This window comes from Macrobrachium nipponense, chromosome 2 (genome assembly GCF_015104395.2).
Source record: "Macrobrachium nipponense isolate FS-2020 chromosome 2, ASM1510439v2, whole genome shotgun sequence".
Taxonomy (NCBI): Eukaryota; Metazoa; Arthropoda; class Malacostraca; order Decapoda; family Palaemonidae; genus Macrobrachium; species Macrobrachium nipponense.
In genome coordinates this window covers 160,426,301-160,452,703 of record NC_087201.1, presented here as the reverse complement: position 1 = coordinate 160,452,703, position 26,403 = coordinate 160,426,301, and the positions used below count along the sequence as shown (strand labels likewise).

The window sequence follows — 26,403 nt, the reverse complement described above, 5'->3', positions numbered from 1 at the left end:
CAGTGACTGGCCTACAGGCGCCCTTGTTAATAAATTTCTGGCATCAGCAAAAATCACAAGAAAGTGGGCAGCTTATAAACAAGTATATTTCAAAATTTATGACTATAGCAGATAAACACAAGTTAGCAGATTCGTGAAAACAGCACAACTGGGTAAAAAGCCATGTCCACCTTCAGAATACAGTAGGAAGCTCCTCAGAGAGAGACTATAACCGATGCTCAGAGCAGAATGTGAACTCACGAAAGGACAAAGGGAAGGCTTACCTGCAGTAGGAGTACTGAGAGGTATTCTCTGTTCAGCCGCTAAGCGGTCGGAGAGCAAGAACCACCTGACGGAGGCAATGCAGGTGCACAGGGTGAGGCCCGCGAGCGCCCACATTACCGCTCGCAGTTTGCACATCATGGCCCCCAACTTTAGTCGGAGGCACACTTCACCCGAAATGACAGTCACACAACTCACTGGAAGAAAAATAAAGGGCTGAGCTCCAAGTGCTACCTAACAGTCAACGAACTACATAAATACTGATCACAAATAAGTCACGACGGAAAAGCTCTGTGTGAGAACTTTTTTTCGTCGAAAAAAAAAAAACACACACATACACGTGACAGCTGCAAATTTTAAAACATATTTGTAAACGTTACGGGTAAAATAAACTCCCATCTTAGTGAAAATTCTTACAAGGACGATCATGTCATTAATAACATGAAACTTAAGCTTATTTTTGGATAAACAGTAGGCATATGAGGTGAGAAAATTTTAAGTTGAACATTTATAAGTTAATTATACCCGTTTTCTTACTTTATATTATTATTCCTCTGCAACCATGTTAGGACGTTGTGGAAACGTGCATCTTTTATATAAATATTATAAAAAAGTTTTACAAACAAGAAATATACAACAACAAAAATTTATATATATATATATATATATATATATAATATATATATATAATATATATATCTATATATATATATATATATATAATATATATATATATATTATATATAAATTCACTTACATAAATTAAGAGGAAGTATCTTGCATTTATATATCACGTTGCGTTTATATTATCACGAAGTTTATCCATAAACAAGCAACATCCGGTTTAACTTTGAATAAGTTAATACGTGCGGATATACACGCGGACACAAAGGAATTTCATTTGCCATCAACATCGCTTCAATATAAGCACGGAAAATACCAGCATGTTGCCTAGTTCTCTCAAAGTGTATTAATTGGATAATCCGCTTACCAGTTTAAAAAAATAATAAAATTAACCATTTTATGTTTTATAGAATCTGTACCCAACCGGTCAAGTGTCACTGATGTTCACCAAGTTCAATTACACATAAATTTCAAGGCCATTAAATACCTGAGTAGGTAATTCTGTGTAATCGTTAGATATTAAAAAAAAATTCTGGGTTGATTATTTTACCAAAAACATTTTTTTTTCGTCATGGGTACGTTGGTTTATTATTTTACCAAAAACAATAAAATATATAAATAAGAATTGTCCTGGGTACATGGGTTGATTATTTAAAAAGAAAATTTATGGGTACATGGGTTGATTATTTTGGCAAAAAATTTTTTTCTGGGTACATAGTTGATTATTTTACCAAAAAAACTTGTTCTGGATACATGGTTGATTATTTTACCAAAAAATAAAGTTGTTCTGGGTACATGGGTTGATTATTTTACCAGCTGAATTTTTCATAAGTCATCTAAAATCGTTTCCAGTGTACCTTCGCACTGCACATACCAGGGTTACAATATAATCAAGGAACTGTTTAGAAACTTCATCATTAAGAGCCTAATGAATTATGGGTTATCAAATGGTATTGCTCTTCGTGAATAATCTTCCAATACTTATCAAAGCTTAAGAATGCTCTGAAGAGTTCGCAAGTCATTAAACTAACTGCAAATGCGAGTCATAATTCTCATTAAATAATTCTCCTTATCAAATGTTTACATTGCAAATGAGTCATAATTCAAGAGTACAGAATTTTCCTGACTAAAGGGCGTTTTCATTTTACAACGTTTTTTGCTATCCTATTATCACCAACAATAGATGCTTCCCACGTAATGTCATCCGGAAGGAAATGCAGTTCACAAACACGTATGTACATACACTCGTGACAGGAGAGTGTTCTCTTCTCACGGCGTATTTGCATGAAAATTAATGAATGAATGCCATTTGAAATATATCCATTCATACAAATACACACACACACAATATATATATATATATATAATATATATATAGATATATATATATATATATATTAAGGTATAAGCCACGAAGTTAAGTGAATTACTGGACTTATCCGCAAGATCTTTCGACTCAATGTCCTTTATTTAGTCAGTCTGCTAAGTAAAGGACGTTGAGTCGAAAGATCTTGCAGCCACGCCAGTGTTTCACCTTCCTTCGCGGCTTATACCTTTATTTTTGCATTTATCACGTTCCAAACCTTCGTGATTCAGTTATATCAATTACATACAATAATATATAATAGATATATAACATATATTAATATTCTATATATATATATATATATATATATATAATTGAATAATATATAATAGCACCAATGATTTGAAACGAAAAAAAAGTGTTAGTTGTCATAAACTGTAAGAAAGTAATCGTCAAGAAGTTTAAAATAAAACAAAATGTAGCACTAAACTGCAGTAAACGGTGGCATTCCTTGACTATATTGCAGCACACAGACCTATATACATTCAACAATATTTCTGACGAAAATCCGAATTATCAAAGTCTGTAAGAACTGTTCCAGAATACATTTACCGTAATTTTATCATAACCACATCTATCGAGACTAAAATCTCGCATGAATTACACGCAACCCTTCTCTTGCTTCCTGGTTTTGCAACGTACGAGAACAACACCCCGTCTCTTTCTCTCTCTCATCCTCCTTGCTGTCATACAAACTTTAATCGTAATTACTCACTCAAACTTCACCCTGTCAGTTCCATCTGCGCGTAACACGGCAACACGCTGTCGCTAATGAAACAATGGAGATTAACTTATGTCCAGTCACATCCGTGCAGGAGTCAATTACCTTTGCCTCTGCTCATATTTCTTCACGAGAAACCCACGCGCGCAATTAGTATAGCAGCGCTGTGTCGTTCACTGCATGGAATCAGTGGTTATTCAGCAACGGGACCAACGGCTTTACGCGACTTCCGAACCACGTCGAGAGTGAACTTCTATCACCAGAAATACACATCTCTCACATCTCAATGGAATGTCCGAGAATCGAACTCGCGGCCACCGAGGTGGCACGCCAAACAGCAGCGCTGTCGAATGAAGAATGTGATCGTTGACTCAGAATACGAGGGTAATAAATGATTTAGTCTAGCTTTTCTCTTTACCCTGAACTTTTAACTAAATGAACCCGGCGCAAAAAAAAAAAAAAAAAATAAAAAAAATAAAAAAAAAGATCGGTCCCTAATTTGTATGGCCCTGAGTTACAAGACCACAAAGGGCACGTATGATGATGCAGTTCGTCTAATTCGAACAGAAAAATTACCCAACATCTGTATGCCACGGAATAACTAATAACAATGATAAAGAGATTAAGTACTGAATCTAAGGTCTGATCGGTTATAGCAATAATAAACTATAGGATTTTACGCCAATTATAGTGTGGACTTATTTCTGAAGTTTATCACTCAAGACGCCCTATGCATACCACCTTTATTTAAATTTTTAAACCACAGTTAAAACTGCCAATCTTGGCCAATTCGCTCGATACGAGACATCACATCTTTGCTCTTTCTACCAAATGTTATTCGCTTTCATTTATGAAACTTCGTAAGTTGAACGAACCGGATTCAGCCACCCGGAAAATATCTCATCAGTCGGTTAAGCAAACTGCAAGTGTCTGTTCCAACAAATTTACCGCGGCAAATGGTTGGTCATGAATACGCATGTCATGCGTGACGTCATGCATGTTTACCAAGATACCCTGGGCAGAGCGACAGACAGTCAACTGTGATGCACAAGAATCTTTCGAGCAGTGAAGGGCTTCATCCAAAGCCCCCTCACCCCTCAGTGAACAAAGAACTGCCTGGGTGTACGATACAAGAAGCATCACAGAGCATTTCAGGGAGATAAATCGAGACTAAAAGAAGGAAGGCAGAATGCAGGGAGACGGTCCTCACTAGGAAGGAGTTTTGTCCTTCACTCAGGCCTTGACACAGTAAGGAATTCGGATGAATTACATCTTAGAAAGCAGAGCAATTACAAGACTATCATTCATTTCCGAGGTTCCTCAGTCAGCTGCTTTTACAGCCTTGCCAGTCGGGTGGGGTGAGAATGTTTCCGTTTTCTGTTGATCCCGGTGGCTGTACACAACATGGGTAACTGAAGGAAAGAAGCACCCGCAAAACGGAAGTTATGACATTCAGAATGATTGCAATATATTCTGTGCTTGCCGAAGTATTACAAGTAACGCTGGGTAGATTCGCTACAATGCATAATTCATAAATAAGCTTAACACAGCATACTTTTTTATGAACTTGTAAGCTCTCTTTTTGGAGTACTTCAGTAGCGAAATGATTTGCACGATACTGCACCTAACCAAACATGATCATGACCCTGCAGTCACCAGCTGACAGACTAACCTTATACCCTATTGCTGGATGTTCGTGCGGGCAAGAGCCCGAGCTGTTTTTCCTCGATTATAAAGTAGTATCGACCTTCCTTTGCCGTCCATATGTAAATGAAATTTTTTGAGTAAGTAGCTATGCCTTTTCTTTTTGCATAACAATGATAGATTAAAAAAAAAAATTCCCAAAGACGAGACCTCAACCCACAGCCCCCTCCCCTTGCGAGAGCAACATTGCAATTAATTTATTTTCATGATAAAAAACTTAACAACAAACCTTAGGTCCAAACCCAAAGCACAAAATGATTACCTGCAAAACTGAAGGTATCTTTCTTTACGCGTCTTACACAGTTCACTGACTTGGTTACTAAGCCACAAGATGTCCATAAAACACAATCTGAGATAGTGTTTCGAAGTTATAACAGGCTAAAACTTCAAAAAGAATACCGAACACATAGTTAATACACATATATACACACATTTACATGTATATATACGTATGTATATATATATATATATATATATATATATATATATAGATATATATATATAACACGACACACACTACGTGAACGAATACCATTAAGTCAGCCTACTCCTCGTATCACCCAAATCGTAGGAACAAGAAAAGCGTTTTTACAAGAGAGGCCGTCACATCCATTACATCCTCTCTTACGTATGTAATACTTCCATTCCAGTAGCAAATCACTAACAACGTTGTTTTACCCAGCCTTTCTATACCGGGACGGTCTAACCCAGCACTCTATTAACCCTGCCTTTCTTCCTTTACGCTTTTGGTAAGGATGGAAACACAAAGATCTAACGACAAAAACAAAACTTATGAGACACTACACAAAATCTCCCCGTTCTCCGATCAAAACAAGGCTCCGGAGAGAGAGAGAGAGAGAGAGAGAGAGAGAGAGAGAGAAGAGAGAGAGAGAGAGAGAGAGAGAGAGAGAGAGCTATCAGTCTATGGGATGTGCGGTACATACTATAGTACCTATATCCTACGCAGACCTAGTCCATCATCGGCGTGTCTTAAATCATATACTGTGCTGTATGAATACTTGGGCATAAGCGAAGCGACAGATCATTGTCCACAAAGGAATTATCTTTTACAAGGAAGGTAAGGAATGTCTGTTATGGCCTAATACCCATATAAGCCAAATTACTGAGACGCAACAAAGCAACATATCAGCCATTAGTCTATAATGATGCAGTTATTACAAACAGTCGTAGCAGGAAGCAGCCCCTCTCCTTTGCATTGTATATATATCCTTTTTCCACAAAGGCATATGAAATCCAGCAGCTTTACAATAAGCATAAAGAATTGGAAAACATACCTCCAAACTATGAGGAAAAACTATAACAAGGAATGAAAGTTACACAGCATGTACCAGAACTTGAACAAAAATACTTGGCAAACTGGAAGGGAGCAATACACACACATACTTTATATATATATATATATATATATTATATATATATATAGATATAGATAATTAGATCATTATATATATATATTTCTATTTATATATTTATCATATAATAACCAATAAAACACCACTATCATGCCACTATACTGTATACATTAAAATAGTCTTCCAAGTTACTGTAAAAACTAACTTACAATAAAAACATCTCTCATTCAACTCTAAAGCGTTGGTACTCAGTTTCCTAAGAAAAGGCGACGAAAGCGATATGCCCCTACATAGTTTTACAATTAGGTCGGACGGACTTCTCACAAGTAAAAAAAGTAGCTTCTTTGTCATATTCGATAAAGTCTGCAAAGAATTCCTGACAGTTTCAGCAATAAACTGTTCATTGGAGCATCCCTCCAGCAGATCTTCCATCTTACTTTCCACCTTTCAATCCTTTTACTGTCAATTTCCGTTTCAGCACTGAATGACCTCACAGGTCCCATGGCTTGGCTTTCGGGCTAAATACTATATTCAATTCACTTAAAGTCAAGGAAGACTACAGAAAAAAAAAAAAAACGACAATATTCTTTCCTATAATCATTCTCTTAATTGCCAATTCAAGGATGAAGCCTTACTGTATGTAAAAAAAAAAAAAAAAACTACAGCCTTATGTTAGCTTCAGTCTAAACAGCGAGGCATCTCAACTTTCTTACAATAAATTATGCATTCATCTCTTCAAGGACGTCTGCTCTTATGGTGTATTAATACACTTTATACTAACACAACTGCTCCGTCGAAATACTACTTTCAAATTCTCCCTCTCTTCATTCCTCCCAATACTTCAGAATAATAGATCCTGAAAAAAAAAATTATCGTTCCTTATTCTAGTCTATCTTAACGCATTTCACATACACTGTCATCTAACCTAAAAGGACTTGCTTTTGCGTGGGGGAAAATAAGCAATAATCATCATACGACCGCTGAGTCATGGACGTAATTGCAGTGAATAAAATAATCCATGGCTTCAAAGAAACTACATACAAACATCACGCGTCGTCGTTAGTCTCAACGACAGTAACCTCAAATAACTGCCAGCAGGAGCTGTAGCAGCCGCCCTATCGTACAACTATAACCCTCAAATAGCCGTAACAATAACAAAGAACCTGACAATTGTGTTACGTAGGCGAAGCCAAAGGTTTACATGTGTCCGCATACATCATACCCTATTATACTTGAAGTGGACCACTATAGGTCTAAGAGTACGCCCAACCACCATTCTCTCTCTCTCTCTCTCTCTCTCTCTCTCTCTCTCTCTCTCTCTCTCTCTCTCTCTCTCTCTCTCTCTCTCTCTCTCTCTCTCTCTCTACTCTTACACTTACTATTGTTTAATTATCACCAAAAATAAAACAAATAGAACTCCCAGCACGTAAATAAACAAAATAATCGAATTATTCAAATGCCCGTGAAGAAGTAAACCGCAGGCAGAAAAAGAGGCGGAAGACACACATTTCCCATTTTCTGTTCACGCAATGCGATGCTCACTCTTACGGGAGCACCGCCAATTACACCGTCCTTGATTTTTATTCCCTTCGCAAAACTTTCAGATAATTACTTTCAACAACAGCAACTGCAAAACAAAAACGGCAACTGTAAAACAATAATGACAAATAAAATACCGCTTGATGACAACAAGAGCAAAAACAAAAGAACTAGAATATAAAATAAATGTACAGATAACAAACTTGCATTGCCACTTTCCACGCAAAAGAATATTTAAATTTTGCTCCGGTATTTATTTGCATGACGATGTCCAGAGTAAAATGCTTCGAGTCACTAATAATCATTACATCTCTAAAGCGACAGTTAAAAATAAAAGAGAAAGAAAAACTAGCAAGTCAGTTACAGCCCTGAATGCTAATGTCGAAACTTTTATCGGTCTTTCGATCACTAGTTTATTTGTCATGTAATCATTACAACCCGATGTCTCCCATTTTCAGAAGCTTATAACTCAAAGTTACAGTGAATTCTTTCTTTAAGAACTTCTCTAGGTGTGTGTGTGTGTGTGTGTGTGTGTGTGTGTGTGTGTGTGTGTGTGTGTGTGTGTGTGTGTGTGTGTGTGTGTGTGTGTGCTTAAAGCAGATAGATAAGATGGGTAAAAGAAGAGTGAGGGGAGTTATGGAATAGTTTTAGAAAGTTAAATATTAGTAAGAGTAATGTAGTGTGGTTTATCCACAATTATATTTGGGTAAGGGTACAATTTTCCAACCAATATTAACATAATACAATAATGATTTTACATTATATTAACGTGGTGAATTGTACAGATTAAATATTTTGAATTTTATTTCTTAATAGTATAATCATAATTGAGAAAATTGTCTTAATAAACCTATGAGCTAAACAACACTGTTGATAACAAGGAAGGCAAATGTCCCAGGAAAAAAAATTAAAGCTGTTTGTAATGCATAATTAACTCTATATAGCACATCTCATAACATTCATAAAAGTTTACACTTGTATACAACTTCATCAACACAGGAACCAAAAACAAGAGCCTAAACCTTTTGGGGCTATTCAACATGACCACGGACAAGTGCAGTCGAGTGCAACGAATGACAGTCGGAAAGCGTCCTTCTGATATGGCAACAATAAAACACTTAAACTGCAGTTGAACTCGTTAAAATTAATTCGAACGTATACAAACAAGTCCTCTAGCGACGGGGAAGCTCTCTAAGAAATCAGAAAAGGGATAAATTGGTTGCTTTCAGAAGACTTCTAAACCACAGCTTAATATGAATATTCTTATGAATCTGGAATCATAACGATCAAACACTGAACAAGCGCTTGTCACAATATTTCCTTAAGACCCAACATTTGATGTAATCCATGAACTACATACAAAGAATGTGCATCTTTGGCTATTATTGTTTGTTTGTTTGTTTGTATGGTGTTTTTACGTTGCATGGAACCATTGGTTATTCAGCAACGGAACCAACGGCTTTACGTGACTTCCGAACCAAGTCGAGAGTAAACTTCTATCACTAGAAATACACAACTCTCACACCTTAATGCCCGAGAATCGAACTCGCGGCCACCGAGGTGGCAGATCAAGACCATACCGATCACGCCACTGAGGCGCTTCTTGAGCTATTACTTTTCCATTCAAATCACTCAGCACAACGAACCTTTCTCCCTCCCCAAACACAGCCATCTGTAGAGCCAGGCAAGATTTTGTCACCTATGAACCATACAAGTTTCCCTTTTTTTTCCGTGTTCCTTCAGCTTATATTTTACAAAAAGAGTTGATTTACCTTCACTCTAAATCCCTCAGCCAAACCAAAGAGTATAAAGAAAACCAAATAGTCATTAACTGCCCTTACCCATCCTGAACCCCCTGTCCGTTCACTCTGGTTTCCCTAGGCTTAGTGGCACAACATCCGGGTTCCCTCATAAAGCATGAAAATCTTATTTTCTCTTACACATCAGACCCAGTCTCATTAAAATCCCCTAGATTTCGTGCTTAGTTTCTTATACGTCGTGCTGCAACATGGGTAGAGGGTATATATATTTGAAAGCCCCATGCCCCTGGCAAGTTAATTATTTTCACATCAAACACTACAACGCAGGTGGATGTTTTGTTTCCTGGCAACATTCTGAAGTGAATTTGGAATATAAGGAAGAGTTAGTTGTTGGCTTCGAGGGAGAGAAGCTCGTCTGCCATTTCAGGGGTATAATAATCCCGGGTATTTGTCCTGCAAAGGGGTGACTAGTCTTTCGCAGGATACTTAACTGCTCCGCCTAAAGACAAGGTGAGCCCAACAGTAGTACTACAGCTCTTGGTACTTCGTAACGAACCAATGTCTAAGCACTTATTACCACCACAGTAGGATCCATTTTTGTGGTGCTGAATTTTAAATGAACTCTCTCTCTCTCTCTCTCTCTCTCTCTCTCTCTCTCTCTCTCTCTCTCATCTCTCTCTCTCGTCTCTCTCTCTCTCTCTCTCTCTCTCTCTCTCTCTCACAAAAAAAGAGAAAAAAAGTCGCCCATTAGCAAAAGAACAACCTACTCGGTAAAGGGGCGGAGCGATAAGGAGGTTACACTCAACTTCTACTTAAGAATTAGTCACAATAGTACGTGAGCGTCTTGCGATCATCATAATCCAATCAGAATATAACAATTGCGCTTACTATTTGCACACGCACGCACACCTCCATATAGGATATATATATATATATAATATATATCTATATATATATTATAATATATAATAATATATAACGTATATGGTATCTTTCTCTCTCAAAAACAGTAAAGGAAAATTTATATTCTTCTTCTCAGAGAGAGAGAGAGAGAGAGAGAGAGAGACGTGTAGCGTGTGTTATGGTGCACCCACCGAGTGACAGCCGAGTCAAACCCCGAGGAACAAGACTGGCAAACCTTGATTCAAGGACAACAGTCTTACTTACATTTTGGGAGGAGCCGTCGAGGGCTGTCACAGGAGAGAGAGAGAGAGAGAGAGAGAGAGAGGAGAGAGAGAGAGAGAGAGAGAGAGAGAGCGTTGGAGGACGTGTTGGAATCGTAAGCCACCACCACCATCAAAAAATGTCGCTCATTACATAAGTTCTACTACTTCCCGCTGCTGACTCACGAGCATCAAAGCTGACCGCAGAACGATATTTTCTTCGGCAAACAGCCGACATCCTTCTCGCTTTTCCTTTCGGGCCAGTTATAGTTCACGGGATAATAGCGGCAGAAATGAACTAGATGACTCTTTGTGGCTCACGTTACAAGGAACGCAACCATACGCACGCACACTCATTCGCTCAGGGAACTGAATAGGAAGACGTGAGACATATCACTCGTATATCGATATACAACAGAATCCACAGCTTTCCCAGGGTTTCTGATGTAACAGGACAACGACACTGGATCGAGAGATGTGGGGGGGGGGGGGGGGATTCGCCTTGTCCGTGAATTATCAATAGTTGACGTTTTTTCTTCCGCCTCCCGCCATTTACCCATATAGAGAAAGCAGCCATTTTCAACACCAGATGCGACTACAAGGTGGTCCACCTGCTAAGCACAAATTCAAAGCCGAGTTCCCTGGCTTGGAGGGCAAGAATGCTACTGATCACATCACGGAGGGCATTTTATATGTCTGTATTATTATTATTATTATTATTATTATTATTATTATTATTATTATTATTATTATTATTCAGAAGATGAACCCTATTAATATGGCACAAGTCCACCAAAGGGGCCACTGACTTGAAATTCAAGCTTCCAAACAATATGTGGTGTTCATTAGGAAGAAATAAGGAGGCGGCCAAGGGAAATACAGAAAGAAGAGATCTCACTAATTCAAACAGAAAAATAAATTTAATACATAAAAAAATGCAATAAATACAAGGCAGATAGCATTTAGAGTAATATATATATAGACAGGCAGATGGGTAGATAGACAGAGTTATGTGAAAAAAAAAAAACATGCAATAATCAACAGGAGACACACCACACTGTTGGCAACCAAATATGGGCATCACGTAACACCGATTCGTAACCAACCAGGCAAAATCCCCGCTGAGGATGCCAACCAAAAACATCTAGGGGAGTCGAAAGTTCCCCGATATGGAAGGTGGAGCCAACCAAGGTCCTCTCTTGGGCGTATGCGCCACTTTTATCTTTATTTTTTTTAAGTTTTTGTGAATGAGGAACCCGCCTTTTTTTTTTTTTTTTTTTTTTTTTTTTTTTTTAAGTAACGAACAAGTTTCCTTACCAGGATGTTACCAGTTAGTAAAACAGTATTCAACACACGGTCTTACACAGAGACCGAAACACCACGTTTACACTTTATTGATGACGACTGAAGTTAGCTAAATGCAAATGATTGACGAAACCTACCTCCTAGGAAAAGTATCTATTGCAGAGCTAAACCGAATTGATTTCCGCATCAATGTTCTTACATGGAAAAGATCTGTAGGTCACGTCACTAAATAAAAACCGCTGACAAGAAAAATTAAACATAAAAAAAAAAAAATGAAATAAAAAAATCACTGCCCTTAAACTTTGCTCCATACAGCACTAACCACGAAGTACAAAAAAAATAAGAAAAACAAATATGAAAAAAAAAAAAAAAAAACACTCCGAGGAGGTGACGGATGGAAAAAAAATATATATATTTTGTAGTGGCGTACCGTAGGTCCTTATACAGAAAATCTGCTTATTCTACAATGCCAGGTGTTAAAAGGTAAATAATCAATTTTAGTGAGGATCTAGATGGAGGACCACCGCTTAAGATGACTGATATTCCAGATTTCTTTTTGAACCGCCAAACGACAAGAATGCTTTATTCGCCTTTTTTTCCACATAGTTTACTTTGCAGTTTATGAAAAGTTTCACAGCACCCCTCTTCATAACACCATGCTTTCCAACATCGACAATATCGAGATCCTCCATTCCTGACGAACTCGAACTCGATGCATTACTTGTTGCCCGAGGTCGAATAACCTGGCATAAAAATGAATAGCAATGCGAAAGGAAACCTTTCTCCTGAAGGCTACCAGAATATAAAACCTCGAGAGTTCTTCTCCACCACAATGAAGAAAATCACTCTCACATTCAATACCAGCAAATACCAACGAAAGAAGAAGAAGAAGAAGAAGAAGACATACCCAACTCGATTCAGCTTCCTCCCACGTGGTACCCTAAACCTTACACTACACCGTCAGGGCCACCGCCACCTGTCCCTCACAACACCCGAGTCTCCCATGGGCCTCTCAGAGTTTCGGAACCAGCTGACACTTGAACTGTCTGGGACTCGATGGGAGAAACGACCGCAAAAACAGCAAGTACCAAATTACATTTCCCCTTCGGTCCCCTCCCGATGGGACACCTACTCTCTTGTCCTTTCTATTGGTCTTCTTCTTAGCTTTCCTTCGCCTGCAGTCTCTCTGCTTTACGTAAGACGGGAATTGATTCCTGGAGGAATGGGTACTTTTCTGGGGTTTTTTTCTTATATTCTCTCTCCTTTCTCAAGTTCTATCCTTCTTCCTCTGCAGTTCCCAGAAGCATAAAATACACAAGTGACCAGTCGTTTGAAAAAGCGTAATTAGAAAGCTACGCTTTTTCTCTTTTGTTTCCTTAAGAAAAATGCCAATCAATCAGATATTCGATCTGCGGTTCGTTCTTCAACGACGCCTGATATATATATACACTTACACAAGTATACGAAAAATAAAAAAATTCTGGAGGCTAGTTGGTGAATGCGATCTTCAGTGAAGGGCTGCTGTGTTGCTAGTTCCCAAGGGCGGCGACTGACTACACCGGAGTGTCGCTTTGAACGTCGTCTTCATCACCATCACCACAGCCGCCGCCATCAGCATGATGTCTCCAGTTTGTCTAACACCCTGGCACCAGATCGTGTTCTCACCACAGATTGGTATCGCAGAACAACACATAATGCTGTTACCTGTCCTGCAACCTAGGTTCCCACCCTATGGGTTTATTTTATGTAATTTGGTCTGGACCTATGTAGGAGTCGTGCAACTACTCTCTCTCTCTCTCTCCTCGTCTCTCTCTCTCATCTCTCTCTCTCTCTCTCTCTCTCTCTCTCCAAGCAGAGATAATAAGTTACATCGTAATTCTGCAGCTGACTGCTGAAGTATAATATGTATTAGCCAAAATAACCTTCGTTCCAAGGTTACAACTAAACCGGCTCCTACTGATAGTGAGCACACGATGTCTCCTCGGATGGACTAACAAGTCTTTGAGACATCCTAATCCTTGTAACGCTTGTAGTAATGTCCTTTCATAACAGAAAGTGAACGAAAAATAAAACAATGTTCTTATTTTCATGATAAATTCTAGTTACAGTGGACTAGTCACCAGGTACTTATTTCAACGCCCCTGTCAAAAGTGCCCAGGTCTTTTCCCCCACCTTTGGGACTGAACTCTGGGATTGTAGGTGTCAGAAAAACTTCCATAAAGCGATATTTCTGCTTCATAAATCTACCCCTTAGGACTTTAAAAGAGTCTAAACTGCAGGTCTATGCATAGCTGCTGCATTGAAGTTTCCCCTGCTTCAATTAGTGCAGCTGATAAGTAGAAAAATGACTTCATTTTAACCCCCCATTTTGAAAAATCTTGGTGTCCACGCTTTTAAGTTCCATACAACCGCCACTTTTCAAGATGGCCGCTAATTGTTTTGATTTCTGCCACTTTGAGTAAATCATTGCTGAAAAAAATACATCAGTCATTATTCAGATAATGTCTTCCTGGGTAGAAGATTTAATTGAAGATATCTCCAGAGCTCTGATGAAGATGGCGTACAAAATGGCGGCCATTAAACATTTTGCTTGATAACTCAGCAACTAAGATCGAGACATGAAATTTTTATCTTTGCCGACATTCATGACGACAGAGAATCTGTTTTTAGCGTTTATATTGGGTTATTATTAATATTACATCTCTGAAATGGACCCCATAATGTTACTGAAAAGTATACAAGCACAAGACTATAATGGAGAATGATAAAGTATTTTATCTATGTTTGAGCACTGTCTTAATGCATTTTTTTAAGCCTGAAAAGAACGCAAGAATTTAAAGATGCATAGTGTCACCCTTTAGTGTGACGAAATTCTCATTCAGATGTATCTGAAGAGTCATTTGCAACGTTATACGTAGGTATACCTCACATTTGCAGCTGCACAAATCTGTGCATGTAAGCCCAAGCCTGTTGCATTTGCACCTGCCACGGCAACCAGACTTTCAGCCACATTTTGTGAGATGTCACAACTATTTGCAATGGGGGAGTTGGCTGTCCAGAAAACTTTCCAGTCTTCGCCAATCTTTTCCCAACCCAAGTCAACTGGACTCTGTGCTGCTGGCTGGCGCAAATATTGCCTGACCTCACACACAACCTGCAGTATCGATCTAAACCATGACACGCAAACTCTTAAATATAAAAATAACGTTGAGGAACCTGACATACTATCAAAACAACATAAAATGTCAGTCACAAAAAAAATCACAATAATTTTGAGTCTGAAGATGAAAGTCATTCGAACGAGCAAATGAATACGGTAAATGCTTCTTCTGTCGTCGTTTGTTTTTACTTCTGCTACGGAGGGGAGGGGGGGGGGTAAACATGATGCTCCTAACCCCACACAAAACTACCGAAGTCCTTGAGCATTCATTTAATCTTGTTTTATTACCATGAACTCAGACACGTAATTCTGTGAACTTGGATTAAGATGAACTGCGACCTAGACTCAACATACTGATATATCAAAAGGAACATTAATCATTCTTGGCTATTACATTAAGCTTTACCACAAGTCCATTTGTGAATATCTTAATGATTAAAAAAATGTGTAAATAAATACATTTTCTATATTGCTACATAAAAAAACGATTAGATTTTATCTCCTGACAAAGTTGCCACGCTTCAGAAAACAGAAGAGCTCTTCTGTAGGTACTGTTATCCTAACAAATTTTTATCTTAAAATCAGAATCTCACTTTTTAGTTTTCAGTAAAAGAAAACTGTTGTGTCGGCTTTGTCTGTCCGTCCGCCCTCAGATCTCAAAAGCTACTGAGGCTAGAGGGCTGCAAATTGGTATATTGATCATCCACCCTCCAATCATCAAACATACCAAATTGCATCCCTCTAGGCGCAGTCATAGGTAATACAACTTCGGCGCATTTTTTTACTTGCTTCTATGGTACCTACTTTCAACAATCCTCAAGTAGGTGCCTCTCGCTAACCACAATATTAAACATGTCAGCGTTTAAGGTGTAACTTAATCTTCAAAACATGTTTCCATGAAAGTATATACTGCAGGGAAAAAAAAGTACTAATAGCAGAGGGAGAAAATGCTTCCATTACGAACAGAGATGTTGCATATTCAACTGTTTCCATATTGATAAGAAATTGTAAAAATAGACTGAATTTAAAATAACTTCACTTTCCAAAATATTTAGTCTTAGGAGAAAATGATAATGCTAAAATTTCTCTCTCTCTCTCTCTCTCTCTCTCTCCTCTCTCTCTCTCTCCACACCAACCGAGGCCTCTCCAAGCAACATCGACTATATTGAAGATAAGTTGCCAGACAATTCAAAAATTAAGGCCATGAGGGGGAAGGGGGGGACCTTACCTTACTGACCTTACAGTTCGTTCGGGTTGCCCCAGGTCCCTCAGTGTGAGGCGCCTCTAATGTCTACCAGAGAGTTGCTAGTACATCTTCCGGTATATTTTGCATCTTCCAATCTTGGATGGTCTGGGATGCAGTTTAGATATTTGTCGAGCTTATTCTTAAACACATCTACGCTCACTCCTGATATATTCCTCAGATGAGCTGGCAACGCATTGAATAGACGCTGCATTATCGATGCTGGTGCGTAGTGGATTAATGTCCTGTGTGCTTTCCTTATTTTTCCTGGTATAGTTTTGGGCACTATTAATCTACCTCTGCTTGCTCTTTCTGATATTTTTAGTTCCATGATATTTTCTGTTATTCCTTCTATCTGTTTCCATGCCTGAATTATCATGTAGCGTTCTCTTCTCCTTTCTAGACTATATAATTTTAAGGATTGTAGTCTTTCCCAGTAGTCTAGGTCCTTAACTTCTTCTATTCTAGCTGTAAAGGACCTTTGTACACTCTCTATTTGTGCAATATCCTTTTGATAGTGTGGGTACCATATCATATTGCTATATTCAAGTGGACTACGAACATATGTTTTATAAAGCATAATCATGTGTTCAGCTTTTCTTGTTTTGAAGTGCCGTAACAACATTCCCATTTTTGCTTTACATTTTGCCAACAGAATTGCTATTTGATCATTGCATAACATGTTCCTATTCATCATCACACCAAGGTCTTTAACTGCTTCCTTATTTGTGATTGTCTCATTATTAGGTCCCCTATATGCATATAGCTTTCCTTCTCTGTCTCCATAATTTATTGATTCAAATTTATCAGAGTTAAATACCATCCTATTTACCTCTGCCCAATCATATACTTTGTTAAGGTCTCTTTGTAGAGCGTTCCTATCTTCATCACAAGTAACAATTTCTCTACTTATTCTTGTGTCATCTGCGAAACTACTCACTACCGAATCCTTAACATTACTGTCTATGTCTTCAATCATAATAACAAACAATATTGCAGCTAGCACCGTACCTTGTGGCACACCGGATATTACCTTGGTTTCATCCGATTTCTCATCGTTTGCAATAACTATCTGTTTTCTGTTGTGTAAAAATTCTTTTAACCATCTTCCTACTTTATCTACGATATTGTGTTTTCTAATTTTCTTTGCTAATATATTATGGTCTACTTTGTCAAAAGCTTTTGCAAAGTCTAGATAAACCACATCTGTTTCATTTCCGCTTTTCATATTTTTGAATATGTTCTCACGGTGGACTAACAGTTGGGTTTGTGTACTTTTTCCGGGTACGAAACCGTGTTGTCCTATATTAAACAAATTATTTTTTATTAAATGTTTCATAATATTTTTCTTCATTACCCTTTCATACACTTTCATAATATGTGATGTTAGACTCACAGGCCTATAATTACTTGCCTCTAGTCTTGATCCACTTTTGAAAGTAGGGGTGATATATGCTAATTTGTGCTCATCATAAATCTTGCCTGTATCTACACTTTGTCTTAATAATATTGCAAGTGGCTTTGCGATAGAATGAACTACTTTCTTTAACAAAATAGCAGGGACTCCATCCGGCCCTGCAGCAGCTCCATTTTTAATTTCATTAATTGCCTGCACAATATCAGCTTCATTAATTTCTATGTCAGCTAAATATTCACTATTTTCTTCCCTTACTTCTACATCATTATCTTCATTATCTATTCTAGGGGTGAATTCTCTCTTATATCGTTCTGCCAGTATGTTGCAAATTTCCTTTTTTTCATTCGTTAATCTCCCTTCAATTCTCAGAGGGCCTATTTCTATTCTTCTTTTATTCATCTTCTTCGCATATGAGTATAATAGTTTGGGGTTTTGCTTGATATTTAATAGGGTTTTTTCTTCCAAGTCCCGTTTTTCATTTTCTTTTGAGAGAGAGAGAGAGAGAGAGAGAGAGAGAGAGAGAGAGAGAGAGAGAGAGAGGTGGGATGAGGGGTCGACAAAGGAAGAGATGAGAATTAAACTCTTCACTTCACACCCAGTACAATCCTGTACACGTGAACGCTTTGTCCGGGAATTTGTCTGAACGTATCACAAACTATCTTTTGTTACTGTCTGCAGTATCAAGCACCGGACATTTTTTCCTTGATATGGTTTGCTCTTGAGTTGAAGGAATAAGTAGCTCTGTGGAAGCCATACTGCAAGATTATGAGTTGTGATACTGAGACAGAAAAAGGGTAATCTGAACAAAATAATTCTCAAGAGGCATCTAACTTTACTTTTTAATATGATTATTGATGTAAAGAAATAAATCCCTTCGAATGGAAAAATATACCTCTTTATACATACACACAGATATTAGATTAAAAAATAGATAACTCACTAAGGGGAAGAGAGAGAGAGAGAAGCAAGTTGATTGGTTTAAGGAAAGTTGTAGATCTTTAATTAAACTGGCATGATGGCAAACCAGTTAAAACACTGGGCTTCTATCACGATTATGAAGTAGTTAAGGACTGGACAATTGGAAAGCCTTGAATATAGAATTGAGACCACTATATTCAGGGCATTCAAAGTGAGGTCATTCAGCGCTGAAACGGAAATTGACAGTAAAATGTTTGAAAGGCGTAACAAGAGGAAAACCTCAAAGCACTTGCACTATGAATCAATTATTAGGAGAGGGTGGAAAGTTAGATGGAAGAACTGGAATATGAAAGGAGGTTCAGTCAAGGGTACGAAAGGGGTTGAAGCTAGGGGCCGAAGGGACGCTGCAAAGTAATGCCTACAGTGCACCGCATGAGGTGCACTGACGGCACTAACCCCCCTTAAGGAGGGACAATTTGAAGGCAATACGACTGTGATAAAAATAATGCATAATAGCTCGAATGGAACTCCTTCAATCTACCAACAGATCTGATGGAAAACGGACGTAAAAAAAAAAAAAAAAAAAAGCCAGAACTGATAATCGCAAATAGGAAACGAAATCCAAGACTCATAATAGGCTGATTATAAGAAACAATGAAAACTGGGGCAATGGGAAAGTTCCGGATTTTGTGGTAGCAGAAAGAAGAGTGTCACCGCGACGAATGGAGTGCAATATAGAATTTAGGCCAAGCACTGGGACCTATGAGGTCATTCAGCACAGAGGCGGAAATTTGTAAAACCTCAAAGCAGCAGCTGCACTATGACACACGTGTTGAATAGCAAGATGATAGAGAGAGAATATGCACGGAGGTACATGAAAAGGAATGAAAGAGGTTGCAGCTACGGGGGTGAAGGAACTGCTGCAATATACCTTCAAGTAATGCCTACATTGCACCGCATGAGGTGTACTGACAGCACCATCTCCCCCTACGGGGATGGGAAGCGATGGCGGCCTTGGGTGCCCTATTTCAAAAGGGGGATATAACGGAATGATCAACTTATCGAGACAAGGCTTAAAGCTTAAGCATTCTGGACTTTTTGATTACTTAAGCCCGCCACTAACGTTCGGGCTTTAGAAACAAGCCAAGGAAAAGCCTGATACATCGAAGAATGCTGACGGAGGCGAGGCGCTGGAAAAAGTGGATCAGAATAGGAACCCCGGTCGAATGAATGGAGGAAATGGAAGGCGTTGTCTTGCCTTAAATACATCAGTTCAAATGAGAAGAAAGGGGAAAATCTAGATTAAACAGAAATAACAAAAGACAGCTCTGGGACGAAGGAAGTCCGTTAAATAGTAAGCAAACTAAACGTTACAAATATGGGTGTCAAGAGAGAGGCAGTTACAAGTTAAGAAAATCTTATAGTTTTACCAGATCACTGAGCTGATCGACAGCTCTCCAAGGGCAGGCCCGAAGGATTTGATGTTACTTAGCAACGCGAACTACAGCTTATTGTGGGATCCGAACCACATCGAGAAATGCATTTCTATCGCCAGAAATAAATTCCTATGATTCCTTGTTGGCAGAGCCAGGAATCGAACCCGGACAGTGAGATCGGTAGTCGAGCATGTAACCGACTCGTCCAAAGACGAACTGAGAGAGGCAGTAAAGCTGAGAGTAGGAAATTGCTTATATGCCTAAAATCAGATTGATAAAAGCGTACCCACCTATTAGCAAAATTATCTATCTATCAGTCACTTACTACATACTCTGGCTGAAACTACTCATAGTCGACTAAACTTTAATAAGCATAATTCTCCGGTGAAGTCAACACATGCCCAACTGGATATTTGTTTGCTTGTTTGTATGGTATTTTGACGTTGCACGGAACCAGTGGTTATTCAGCAACGGGACCAACGGCTTTACGTGACTTCCGAACCACGTCGAGGGTGAATATCTAACACCAGAAATAAACATCTCTAACTCATCAATAATAATAATAATAATAATAATAATAATAATAATAATAATAATAATAAATAATAATAATATCCTTTATTTCAGCTCAGGGCCATATACATGGAATATACAAAATACAGACAGTAACATACACAATCTAGATACATGAGACAACATGATAAAAAAATTAATAAACGGCACTATCCACACAATAGCTGAGGTAGTATAAAAGATAGTAATCATAATACTGGTAATAACAGTAATAATATTGGAGAGAAAAAATGCATTGAGAGTTATAATAGTTACTGCACAGATTATATAACTTAAATTTCAGCTAGAGACCTTAGGTGTTTACAGTAGTCAGGTCCGGAGGGCTAAATACGAAAATTGCATGCCCGAGAATCGAACTCGCGGCCACCGAGATGGCAGCTCTAGACCATACCGATCACGCCACTGAGGCGCTGGCACACAACTGGATTCAATGAAACAAAGCCTAATTCGTCAACCCCGCCCCCGGAAGCAAACACTTTTGTCCCTTTCACTGACGAGGAGAGTTTTATGACCACTGCTACTACTACAAGGCAGGAAACAACGGATTTGTCTGTAGGCAGAGGCCACCCTTTTCGGCGATGTGGGATTAACCCATCGAGAGGTTCCGATTTTCCATAATTTCACGTGGGCACCCCCTTGGAAGAAGGGTACAAATATATATATAAATGTGTGGCGTGTGTTCCTGTCTTACTAACACTACCCCCCCCCCCCTCCTCTCCTCTCCTCCTCGGTCTCTCTCTCGTCATCTCTCTCTCTCTCTCTCTCTCTCCAACCAAACATGCAAGTAATTAGCCCCCATGAACCAATATGGCAGACAGAGGGACCTTGTCCATTCATACCTATAAGGGGGATCAGCTTTTCAAACGACTGCATCCTCTGTTCGCAAAGGGGTCCAATAAAATTATATTCCAGTCGGTTCTAACTGCCTAGGACTGCATCTCTAAACTGGTGAAAAAAAAAAAAGGTGGGGGGAAGGGGAGTTATTCTTTACGTTCTTGATTGAGTGCGTTGTGAAACCTAGCCGAGAACTAAGTCTACTTACATGCTCTGTCTGTGCGAACACATTTCACCTCGTCTCTAAATACAGCCAATAGTCTCTTCTTTTCTTTGTCTTTCGAATCCCAATTTATAAAACTTTTTGCTTTTACTGTTCGCCTTCGCACAAAAGGTGAATTATTCTTGGTATCGCGAACAAGTTATGCCATCAATATCATCAGATAACTGACAATTTGATTTCTTCTCTTTTCAAACCGGTGAAAATTTCGATTGAAGAACAGTTAAGAGAAATAAGACAAGACAGAAGAAAGGTAGGCACAAAAATAAAAAGAAAATGACAGGTAACAACGATTTTGTAAGATTAAAAAAAAACAAGAGCTTACGGTATGTTCATGGATTAAGGTATGTTCATTTAACATCGTCCTGAAAACTTCTTTCCCACCGTTATCCCTACACTAGGAGGTCGGTTGCCTGATGCGCCTTTCCTTACAGCATTAGGCATGGTTTATTATTTGGCAAAGGGGTTTTTACGACCGCATGCCCTTGCTGTCATCAACAACAGTTATTGGCGGTGGGCCTCGCCTTTGACTAAAAAGCAAGACTGCAAGGCAGCAGTTTCCACAGTTATTGGCGGTGGGCCTAGCCTTTGACTAAAAAGTAAGACTGCAAGGCAGCAGTTTCCACAGCTACTGGCGGTAGGCCTAGCCTTTGACTTCTGAATAATAATAATAATAATAATAAATGGAGAATAATCAAATGTGAAATCTTAGGGCATCAAGGGACTCGAAGCAGCTCACTGATAAAAGATACGGATGAAGGGGAAAAGATACCTCTTACCTTTTTTTTTTTTTTTTTTTTTTGACGAATATTCATTCGCAGCAAAGTTTTTGGTTGATTTCAACTCATCCTTTATAACACATTGTCATGAAGTACAAAAATTCGGGCTTTAAAATACCATAAAACTAGGAACATAGAATAAAAACAACCTTTACACATGTCAAGAAAAGAAAAGTCTCGCTCAATGCAAACTTTGCAGCGAGTGTTTGGTCAGCTGTGATGTCACAAACACACACACACACACACACACATATATATATATAAGCGAATACCACAGGAAAATGATAGTCAGAAATCCAAGCGCTTTCATCTTTACTAAGACATTGTCAAGGAGCTAATGAAAGGTTTTTAGATATTCCTAGAATTTTAAAACTTTTTAACAATGTTGTTTTCAGTAATATTAATGTCAAGAGTTTAGTAATCAAAAATTCTCCTAAAGACCTTCCAGGCTGCATATATGAAATTCCTTGCAAAACGTGTGATAAAGTCTATTACGGACAGACCGGTAAATCTCTTTCACAACGTCTCAAACAGCATCAATATTCTGTGAGAACTGGGCAAATATCGAATGCATTATTCGTACATATGAGAGATGTAGATCATCCTATTAACTGGAGTCAAGCAAGAGCCTTAATCCCATGTAATGACACAGTTAAAAGGAATATCATTGAATCTTGTTTCATCAAGTCAAATAATAGAAATGTTCTAAATTTAAGTCTTGGTTTATTTAAACTTGATGCTTTCATAAGGAAAAAAGTTGTAGATAAATATATAAGCAACAAAATTAATATATTCAGTCTTTACATGTTTTGGACTGTAAAGATACTTTGTAATTTCGGTTAGGGTCAAATCTGTTTAGGTTTGTGACCGTGTGATATCTGATAATCCTGGATTATCTCTCTTAATTTTTACCCTTTTGGGTATTAACCATCTAGTATTCTTGATCTTGTTGTGTATCTGAGACCTTTCTCTCCAATTGTATTTCATTAGCTCCTTGACAATGTCTTAGTAAAGACGAAAGCGCTTGGATTTCTGACTATCATTTTCCTGTGATATTCGCTTATTTAATGAAGTCACGTGCATCTACTGTGATTTTTTAAGCAGACACACACACACACACACACACACACACACACACACACACAACACACACACACACACACACACATATATATATATATATATATATATATATATATATATATATATAGATATATATATATTATATAGTATATACATAATATATTATATACGTATACAGATAGACAGAAAAAATTAAACAAGTTGTAAATCATGCCCACACCTACCACTGTTCACTGACTATCAGTTATTCGATTAACAACTTAGTTCCAGATTGCCACAACAGGATTAGGTGGAATGTGCCTAAAATGCTCTGACTAGCCCATGAAGCAAACCCTGGCCCTCCCACTGACGAGGTACGCGTCATGACCACTCAAAATCAAAAGAGTTACAAGGAGTTACAAAGGTAATGATGTCTCAAAGACATCATAATCTTTGTCGTGAAGTTAACCCCCTTTTAACAAGTATGAAACGAACATTACTAATTAGAAGTCGATGTAATCTAATCCCAACCTCTCTCTCTCTCTCTCTTTCTTCTAACGACAACGGTTCTCACAGGAGTCAAGTTGACCCTCCACAACGAAAGACGATCTCCCTCGTAGTAACTGCGTATTATCTAAGAGACAACCTGTTCTCCTCCTTCAGAATAAAACCGCTCATCGGCACCCAGGTATCCATTCGTCAAGAAGGGTGATGTCATGCAGTTTTGAGTTTCTATATCTATACATTAGCCAATTGGATTATTATTATTATTATTATTATTATTATTGTATATAACATATTTTTATCTTCAGCTCAATGGTGTACTTGGAATTCCAGTTTCCGAAGAATATGGTGTACTTGGAATTCCAGTTTCCGAAGATTATGGTGTACTTGGAATTCAAGTTTCCGAAGAATATGGTGTACATTAGGAGGAAGAAGTAAGTCGAGGTAAAGGGAAATACAGAATAATGAATAATAATAATCATAATAATAATAATTAAAATAATAATATAATAATAATAATAATAATAATTGCCGGAAGCTACCGCTCAAGAAGGAGGGACCGGCGCACTTGGGGGGGAGGGGCCAGGTTTACCGCAACAACGGGTGTGATTTATATAGATTTTTGGCATTAAGCCAAGCACTGGGGCAACTAAGGCCATTCAGCGCTGAAACGGAAATTGACAGTAAAAGGTTACAAAGGTGTAACAGGAGGAAAAAAACATAACTATCATTATCAAAGAAGAGCCGTAACGAGTGAGAACCTGATCTTGGCATGGTGGAAATATTCTATGAGGATATTCTAGGACGTTTATCTGACAACTAAACGAAAATATCTATACAGTACTGAGTGGAGTTGAATATAGAATTTAGGCCAAAGGCCAAGCACTGGGACCTATGAGGTCATTCAGCGCTGAAACGGAAATTGACAGTAAAAGGTTACAAAGGTGTAACAGAAGGAAAACGATCAAAGCAGTTGCACTACGAAACAATTGTTAGGAGAGGGTGGGCAGTAAACATGGAAGAAAGAATATGAACGGAAGTACAGTAAAAGGAAGCAACAACTAGGAATGGATTTAGCATCAAAACGTTCAGAAGGTAAAGACTCCCAGGATCGCTTCTTGTATTAGGCGAGTTTGATGTATCGCGTCTTTAGCAGTTTTCTGAAACGGTGACCTCACGAAACGCATTCCATTTTGGGTCCTGACCTATGACCTGGTATAGTTTTAACTTCTATCCTGTCAGATTATGCAATTGGTTCACCGAGATCAATATGCAGTTTGGAAGATACAAGAGGTCAGTCACCTACTTACGTAAAAACGACTTAAAACTAAAAGGAATATAATTTCAAATGTCCCCATAGTTCTTTCGTTTGTTATTCAAATCTGGTATTTCAAAAGACTTTTCTCTTAAAGATACATCTTAAGTAGACAGAGCTTTCTTTCTCACTGCCCATGGCAAATAGTAACTTCACCGTGTCTTGTTAAGTATCAATGACCTCGAGTATAAATTCTTTATGCTACGTGATAAAATAAATCGGTATATTTGAGAAATCAAATGTCCAAATTTGATGTTAGAAATGACATTCAAGTTACTAATTATGCACTTCAAAATCTACTGTCATAGGCTTGAAAGAGACCTAGTATTCGATTTTTGAGAGTTCGAGCTCATTTTCCTAACTTCATTATATACCTGCAAGTCGGGGGCAAGTAAATATATCCTAATCAAGATCCTTGCCATATTTTTTGTCAAATTTTCATGACATCTGAGAGAAAGGTGTAATTAAAAAGTAAGGATGATAACTATAAGGACGAATACAGTCCTCTACATCGCATCATTTCAATATTCTGAATTTTCATTTTTTAAGGTAAATCTCCAGAAAGGTTTAAAGGCAAGTGTGGTTAAATGGCCCATACAGCTTCACTTCGCTTTTATAATTACCCAGAAAACATGGGGTATTGGAATTTTTGCGATACATAATCCACCATCGTGGAAAAAGCTGCAAGTACTTGATAGAAAACCAAATATGAAAATCTTGTTTGAAGTGGTCATGTTTGGGTACAATGTACATCCATATCAAGTTTCGAGGATTTCTGCCATTCTCGTGACCTCATGACCTTGAAAACACTTCAATGTACTTATCGCATGACCTACATAATCAGTTTATTTTACAGCGGTCAAATTTTTTTTGCAACGGTAAACTTCAGTCATTGTTTTCTTCGTTTCCCGCCTAACTTGAAAACTCTTTTAATACATGAAAGTAACTTTTCTTTTTTGAAACTTACCCTATCCGTACTGTAGGCAAAGAACCGGATCAATTAACTTCCTCCGCCAGGTGGGGGGAGGGGGTAGAAGGGAGGTCATGAACCTGACTGACCTGATCCATGAGAAAAGGACCAATGAGTGAAACTTCTCCTGAGCAACGCCAGTCAGGCTTGAAGAGC

General features: G+C 38.2%; 1 protein-coding gene across 1 annotated transcript in view; it reads right to left on the bottom strand.

Moving 5' to 3' along the window:
• LOC135221094 (carbohydrate sulfotransferase 11-like) overlaps window positions 1-26,403 on the bottom strand; it is a 66,058-nt gene that overhangs the window by 14,739 nt on the left and 24,916 nt on the right. The window contains exon 2 of the mRNA XM_064258893.1: window positions 264-458. Coding sequence (XP_064114963.1) covers window positions 264-402 — 139 coding nt within the window. The 5' untranslated portion in view covers window positions 403-458. The remainder of the gene's footprint in view (window positions 1-263; window positions 459-26,403) is intronic.